This window comes from Emydura macquarii, unplaced genomic scaffold, assembly GCF_026122565.2.
Source record: "Emydura macquarii macquarii isolate MOO-44397 ecotype Brisbane River unplaced genomic scaffold, CSIRO-AGI_Emac_v2 contig_2897, whole genome shotgun sequence".
NCBI classification, from domain to species: Eukaryota; Metazoa; Chordata; order Testudines; family Chelidae; genus Emydura; species Emydura macquarii.
The window spans coordinates 55,085,285-55,093,245 of NW_027133034.1; the positions used below are offsets into that span (position 1 = coordinate 55,085,285).

General features: G+C 46.4%; 1 protein-coding gene and 1 pseudogene across 1 annotated transcript; both read left to right on the forward strand.

The window, feature by feature from the left end:
- The first annotated feature begins 528 nt into the window (after nt 1-528).
- On the forward strand, nt 529-2,310 carry HTR1A (5-hydroxytryptamine receptor 1A). Its single transcript, XM_067568661.1, has one exon. The coding sequence runs from the start codon at nt 529-531 to the stop codon at nt 1,756-1,758; it is 1,230 nt and encodes a 409-aa protein (XP_067424762.1). The 3' UTR covers nt 1,759-2,310.
- Nucleotides 2,311-7,037: 4,727 nt separating this feature from the next.
- Nucleotides 7,038-7,317, forward strand: LOC137167033 (ragulator complex protein LAMTOR5 pseudogene; annotated as a pseudogene).
- The last annotated feature ends 644 nt before the right edge of the window (nt 7,318-7,961 follow it).

The window sequence follows — 7,961 nt, forward strand, 5'->3', positions numbered from 1 at the left end:
AGAGGAAGCCGAGACAGGGGAGGGAGGGAGAGGGAGAGGCGATCAAACAGTGAGAAAGAGGAGGAGAGGAAGGGGAGCAGGAACAGCCAGGGGCAGAGAAAGAGAGAGAGGGAGACAGAGAGGGAGGGAGGGCCGGGGAGAAACAGCCAGCGCCAGCGAGGCTGCTCGGTGCCAGCCGCTCGGAGAGCTGCAGGCTGCTGCCGGGAGGGAAGTGCCGGGGCTGGCACAACTCGGCGCAGTTTGCACAGGAAATCGGGATGGACAGATTCGGTCGCTCGCCGCCAGCTGACGTCCTCTGAAGCGCCGCCGCGGCTCCCGCGCCGAATAGATTCCGCGCCCATGGCTCTGCGGAGTGGCCAGGCGCACCGGCGGCGCGGCGCGCCCGGGGCCCCGAGGCGATGACTTCTGGCAGGAGAGCGGAGAACCCCACGCCTGCGAGCCGGAGCCCGAGCCCGGAGCGGTGACAGCGCCGCGGCGGCTCCCGGATCCGCCCATCCCGCCCTCCCATGCGCTCCTAGCTGCCCCGGCATGGATGTGGCCAACAACACTACCTCCACCGACCAGTCCTCCGAGAGGGGCCAGGGCGCCGGGGTGACCCTCAGCTACCAGCTCCTCACCTCCCTCTCCCTGGGCACCCTCATCCTCTGCTCTCTGCTGGGGAACGCCTGCGTGATCGCAGCCATAGCCTTGGAGAGGTCCCTGCAGAACGTGGCCAACTATCTCATAGGCTCCCTGGCTGTCACCGACTTGATGGTGTCGGTGCTGGTGCTCCCCATGGCCGCCCTCTACCAGGTGTTGGACAAGTGGACGCTGGGGCAGGTCACCTGCGACATTTTCATCTCCCTGGACGTGCTGTGCTGCACCTCCTCGATCCTCCATCTGTGCGCCATCGCCTTGGACAGGTACTGGGCGATCACGGACCCCATAGACTATGTCAACAAGCGGACTCCCAGGAGAGCTGCCGCCCTCATCAGCCTGACCTGGCTCATCGGCTTCTTGATATCCATCCCGCCCATGCTGGGCTGGAGGACTCCCGAGGACAGGTCGAACCCCGATGCCTGCACCATCAGCAAAGACCCCGGGTACACCATCTACTCCACCTTCGGCGCCTTCTACATCCCCCTCCTCCTCATGCTCGTGCTCTACGGGAGGATCTTCAAAGCGGCCAGGTTCAGGATCCGCAAGACGGTCAAGAAAGCGGAGAAGAAGAAAATCGCCGACACTTGCCTGACGGTCTCCCCGGCCAGCCTGCAGAGGAAAAGCAACCGGGAGCCCGGCAAGAGCTGGAAGCGGACCGTGGAGCCCAAGGCCAGCGCCTGTGTCAACGGGGCGGTGAGACACGGGGAGGACGGAGCCGCTGTGGAGATCATCGAGGTCCATCACTATAACAACTCCTCCAAAACGCACCTGCCCCTGCCCAGCGACCCCTGCAGCACCCCGCTGGCCCCCTCCTTCGAGAAGAAGAATGAGAAGAACACTGAGGCCAAGAGGAAGATGGCTCTGGCCAGGGAAAGGAAAACGGTCAAAACCCTGGGCATCATCATGGGCACTTTCATCCTCTGCTGGCTGCCCTTCTTCATCGTGGCCCTGGTCTTGCCCTTTTGTGACAAGTGCCACATGCCGGTCTGGCTATGCTCAGTCATCAACTGGCTTGGCTACTCCAACTCCCTCCTCAACCCCGTCATATACGCCTATTTCAACAAAGATTTCCAAAACGCTTTTAAGAAAATTGTCAAGTGCAAGTTTTGCAGGCAGTGAAGACCCTCAGTGCTCTGGGGCGCCCTCAGCTTGCTTCATTACCCCACATCTCTTCCGCGCCAGTATATGCTTGTGCCCTCCTCTCTCACACCTGTGACCATTCACTCCAGGACTGCGGCAGGGGCAGCTCCACTTCGACGTGCAACTTTTGGGTGTCGGTCTCCTCCCTAGAACACAATCCTTGCAAACCCGAGGCGCTCAGCCTCCTGGGCAGTGTCTGCCGGTGTAGAAGGGGGACAGGGCATTGCCACTCCTGTCAGACGATGCTATTCCGTGACTCCAATCCTTAGCTTCCCAAAGCGTTACAAACTGAGTCCGTCCCTTTCTGAACTACTGCAAACTTCCTACTGGCAGTCAGCCCTTCGGAAAACTGACTGTCAGGTGTCCACAAGCAAAGCTGAGCAGCGTCTACCCCTCTGAGTTTACACAGTACTCATCCTGTGTAATGACACACTCTTTCGCCACTTGTATTTGTCTTGGGTAGACCTTGGGTTTGCAGATCGTTGCTTGGTCGCTGTTAACCACGTTGTCTGCCCGAGTAGCATCGGTAAAATAAACCATCCTATGCATAAAACCTGCTTGTCTGTTTTTCTTGGATTAAAAGAAGATTGCAGAGCGCTCTGAGTCTAACCTAGAGCCGGTCGAGTAAGTACGAACTTACTCACTTTCAGGGTACTTCTGATCACATTGCTAACTGACATGTCTGTATCATGTATTTATCACAGCCCGTTTGTTGTGTTACTACCTTTCAGTGCATGTGAGTTAACATGGTTTACAGGAGAGGGTTTTGATTTACACTTCACTTAATTACAAACAGATTTAAAAAATTCCTCGAATGAGGCTTGTTCATTAAGAAAACACCTGCGATCTATTTGTGTGACTATCACGCACAAATACATATATTCGTTTAAAAATAAGATGAAGCTTTTGAAAAGCACCTTAAAAGTATCACGAGGGATTACACTGCTCGTTTGGGAAAGAAGCAGCCGTGAAGCATTTTACTGAAGTTTGAAACTATTTGCTAGGTGCTGCTTTTTCTTTCTCGCCCTCTCCTCCCCTCACCCCCCAGTAAAGCAGGATAATCTCATTTTGATGCATGTGTAGTAAGGGCAATTAATGTGCAAGGGCAATTATCAGCTAAGTCAAGGAATCTCTCTTGCAGCACAGGTGCTTAGCTAGGGTATTTTTGCTGAACACTAACAACAGCAAAGACTACAGTGCGTGTACTATTAGTTACACCTTCCCCGTGAAGTGTGGAAAAGTAAACAAATACTGTCAGCTCCGATTTATCTGCTTTCATTGGGAATTCAACAAAACTTTCCTTTCCTGAATACTTGGCCCAATGCTAATCCTCTCCTTTTAAATAAAAAATCCACCTTCGAAAGTTGCAGAGGTGTTTTCTTTGGGATACGTTGCTTTTGATGAGAGTGAAGAACTGACATGATTTGTACTGAAAGGTATTACTAACAGCTCTTTGTAAAATCAGAAATTGAGGCAGCCTAAACTGTGATTTCAACTGACTTGCCAGAATGTCTAATTTGTACAGTGCCTCTTAGTTTCATACAGGGTATGTATCGTGATCTGTTATTTTGTTCAGATCTGACAGGGTTGTATATTATTTTGCACTATTAACGGGTTGACTTCTTTGTATTTGGAAAGATAGCTTGAGATCCAATGCTTGAGCCAAAAATATATATTCTTCCTTCTTTAGTTTGTTGTAATCTGTACTACTTAGAGGTAAATGGGAATGTTAAAGCTGTGCTTCACGTGAATGTAAATGTCCAGTCATTTATTAATTTAAAGAGCTTTCAAATGATAGCTATGCTTTGAATATGTTCAGATAGTCTAATTTTCAGATAAGAAAATTTATTTTACCTCATTTTCTCAATTAAAGTGAATTTTGATCTTATTTTCCCCTTTCTCTTCTCCTAACTATATGCACATTCTGGATTTCTTTTATTTGAAAACTAAGTTGTATTTTAAATGCAAAAGAGATGAAAGAAAATTAATGTACAATCATTTATGAAGAGTTGAAAATTTAGACCTACCACTTGAAGATCTTGTGACTTGAGTTCAAAGAACCAGCAAGTACATTTTAAATGGCTACTTTAAATTTTGTTGAACCTATAATCAATCTATTTTTAATATATATCTATAAATAATCTCCATATACACATATCTGGTAGGCAGGTGTGTGTTTGAAACAATGACACAATCACACCCGTGTCTGCGTATGTGTGAGAGTGAGTGGGTGGATGGCTTTAGGTACATATCATCTATACTTCAAACCTAAACCTGCTTACATTTAATCTGAAAGGTGCATTTTAGTCCTCTCCCCTCCATTTTTCACTTGCAACAGCAGAAGTTAGAAACTCCCAGACACTTCAGAAACTTTTTAAAAACTTGCTAAAGCTGAAACCTTTTATTGCAGTCAATAGACCCATGCTTCAGTTTCATTCTTCCCCTCTTATTCAAAGAGAAGTGATAGCTCCAGATTAGGTGGTCTTGCCTGAGTTGGGTAGTGGACACGCTTTGCTCTTTATCTGAGGGAGTCACTAAAGACGGAAGGACAAAAAACCAAGGAAGTGTTTGCAGGAGTAAGCCATCCCTAAGGCCACCTCGATTGATCTGGACAGCAGGTCGCTGTCTAAGTGAGTGACAGGGCTGGAAATGTCATCAGGGCTGCATGCTTGGCTTCTATTCTTAATTATGCTAGACTGCTGTATTTATAAAGGGCCTTCTGTGTGCACGCTGACTTCTGAGAGAATGAGAATGAGGCAGGCCACAAAAGGCCAGGTGATAGAAAACACTCCTTGCATTTGATCAGCAGGGCTGACTTGTTTTGTTTGTGACAGATTAGAGATCACAGAATCATAGAAGATTAGGATTGGATGATTAGGGAGATGATGTAAGTCAAAAGGCCAGCAAGGGGCTTTTACAACTGACCCAGCCCAGCTCTAGCCCTAACTCACAGGAACTGGTTTTAAAGGGACAGTAGCACTTTCCAGCATCAAACCTATTTCCTCTAGCCCCTATTTTTGTAGTCAGCCCAATCCCCAAACTGTCCCAAGGAGGGGTGATATGTCCCCTGACTCTGGGATACTTACAGAGAAGCTCCAAGAGGATTATGTGCACAGCCCACCGTAAGGCGGAGATGACAGCCCTCTGCTAAAACAGTGCGTGTCTGTCATTCCCATCAGCCACTGGCCCCTTATCTGCAGCCCCCACAATTTCCACTTCAAAGAGAGGGGCCACAGCTAGCAGAGGCCAGGGGAGCAGCCTCACCCCGGCACTAATGTCAGGTGCAGAGCACTGGCTTAGGGCTGGAGTGGTTTCAGTTTTCTTCAGTGACTGGAAAGTTCTTTTCAAACTGATCAGCAAAACTGAAGCCTCTGCTCTCTGGGGCTCTGACTGTTGCACCTCTCACTTCAATCGCTCAGCAATTTGCCTGGTGAAATTTTGTTTTCTTGTCTCTTAGCCAGGTGAAGCAGACACCTGAGAGCTCCTGCAAGGCCACCTCTGTTCCTCACTAGAAAACCTTCCCAGGAGAACTAGTGAGAGAAACTCAGTTCAATGCAGATGCTGTGATTTGTCTATGAGATGGCAGCTACCAGCTTGACACCATGCTGGCCAGTCTGTCCATGCAAAGTTAATACAATGATAACTGGATACTCTAACGGAGGATTAAAATACTAAAAGAAAAGAGCACTAGCTCCTAGCAAAGACTGTGTGCACTACAGGAAGTAGATAATAATGCTCACTTCAATATGTATTTTAAAGAACGTATGTAATTGCTGTAGTAGATTTCTAATGGGGGAGTAGGAAGGGGATTTCATATGTAAAACCAGAACATTAGTGTAGATATTCCATTGGTTTCACACAAAGGTGAAAAATATATTCTCAGCGATCCAATTTTGCTGATTTTATCGCTGTGGAAATTTTTTTTTCACTCTCAGAAAAGTGTGTACATATAACTGATCTTCCCCTCGTACATATCACCAACAGTGATTACGCTCATCCCGAGACAGGTTGGAGAAAGAGTTCAGAAAGCATTAACTGCATTTAAAAATACATAGGCACAAAATACAGAATTTATTTTCAACTTTACAGGTTGTTCTTGATAACTCTACCAACTTTATTTTCTTTCACCTGGCACAAAGAAGTGAACACACTAGAAATACAGAAAAGAACAGGTTAAAAAAATCCTCCACTCACTAAAAGAAAAGAAAAGGGATAAAAGAGGAGCAGGGCAAAAACCCATGTACGTGGAAGAAATAAAGTCATTTGTCTTAGAAAGGTCAGTTTGTGGGGTCTTTAACTATAAAGTGAAGAAATGCTGCTGGGGAATATTAAAATTTGGATCACAGCAGGAAAATACAAAAACAGGGCTGGGTTCAGTGTACAGTTGAGGCAAGGGAATGCCACAGTCACCATGCATGGAGCAAAGCAGAGTGACTGTTTATGGAAAGGCTACTAGAGCGTTCGTATTGTCTAAGCCATGTAAGAAGAGGGAGTCCGATATCATACCAAGTTCAAAATCGGAGCTACTTCAGAGAAATGCAAGGTCTCAAAATCAGAGGCTTAGGGCAAAACAAGGTTCTGAAAATCTCCCCCGGGGATAAAGTCAATGAAATAATGAGGCCTAAAGAAGAAATTTGTAGCACCTTTATGCAGTAGCAGGGCCCTGATCTTAGCAGAGGAGAGAGATGATAAACCACATGGAAATAAAACCAGTAAAATTCAGGAAAGTTTTATCCCCCGCTCAAGAATAAAAAGATTCAGCTGTGAAAGCTGTTTATGCATCAAAATGAAGGATGGAAACAAGGTATAATATGGAAAAAGAGGGTTTTTGAATGCAAGAACTCACTTGAAAATTTATCATGGGGCAGTGGGAGAGAAACAGGTGTATGGTGTGCAGCCAACCAGCAGGCACATTGCATTAGGAAGGGAGAGGAGAAATGACAGAAGCAGAAGAAAAAAATATCAGACTTCATAACAGGCACCTCTTTTAGTGGTATCACTTCCATTATCCTTCACTTACTATATAAATCCTTCCCAGTTGGTGGGACGAGCAACAAAAAGGCAGATTCTAATACCCTCAGGTGTGTTGAATCGTACCTAACTCTGAAAATATCCACACTGAAATCAGCAGGAGAAGTTACAGAGTTGGGTACTACTCAGCATGTGTCAAATGGACTGGCGGAAGGAAGACACGACAGATTAAGGAACACCCCCCCAGCCAACCCCCGCCCCCTGGTCGGAGCGCACAGGTGAGCAGCATGGAGGGGACGCTGGAGCAGCACCTGGAGAACACAATGCAAACTTCCTCAATAGTTGGAGTCCTGTGCACAGATCCACAGGGCCTGAACCTTGGCTGTCATGGAACCCTTTCAGATGAACATGCGAGTGTGATATCAGTTCTAGCCCAGCAGGCAGTTAAACTAACTTCAGATCCTACTGATATTCCTGTTGTGTGTCTGGCTGGAGTCAGATAATGGGAATATCATGATCCAGAAGCATGAAGGCATCATTGTGGCAGTACACAAAATGGTGTCTTGACCTTTCATACATCTGCTTGGTTCTTTTCCACCCTTGGACCAACTCCTCATTGTTGGACTGCTCCATTTCCTCTGCTGATCTAACACAGAATGTGCTTGCAGAATTAAATTTGGGCCAGTCTTAAATACGTGGTAGCATCCCTCCTTATTTAAACTGGTACTGTACATCAGTCAGGGTTTTTAACTTCCAGCACACCCTAGAACTTACTGTCAAGCAATGTGTTTTAACTCCCCTTACTTGTGTAATGATTGAACACCCTAATCTGTGGCCTTACTTATTGGAGAAATCAATAAATTATCTAAGATAAAACATACACACACACAAAAAATTTGTAGGGACATCAGGAGTTAGCCTAAAGACAAATTAGCTACCAGGTAGTATACTTCGCGCTTAAATAAAAAAATTCTAGAGAGAGCAAGTAGGAAAAAAAAGGCAGAAATCCTACATAAAATCTACCTTTCTGCTAAACAACAAGAGTTTGAGAGCATTTGAGGTGAAGAATATTGGTCTGACTTCTGATCAGCTCTCTCATCACATACGTACAACAGCTTTTTCTTTTCAAGTATCTTGATGTGATACAATTAAAGTTCATTTGAATAAACCTTAAGAGGCAATGTTGTGCAGACTAATGGGTCAGCTCTGTG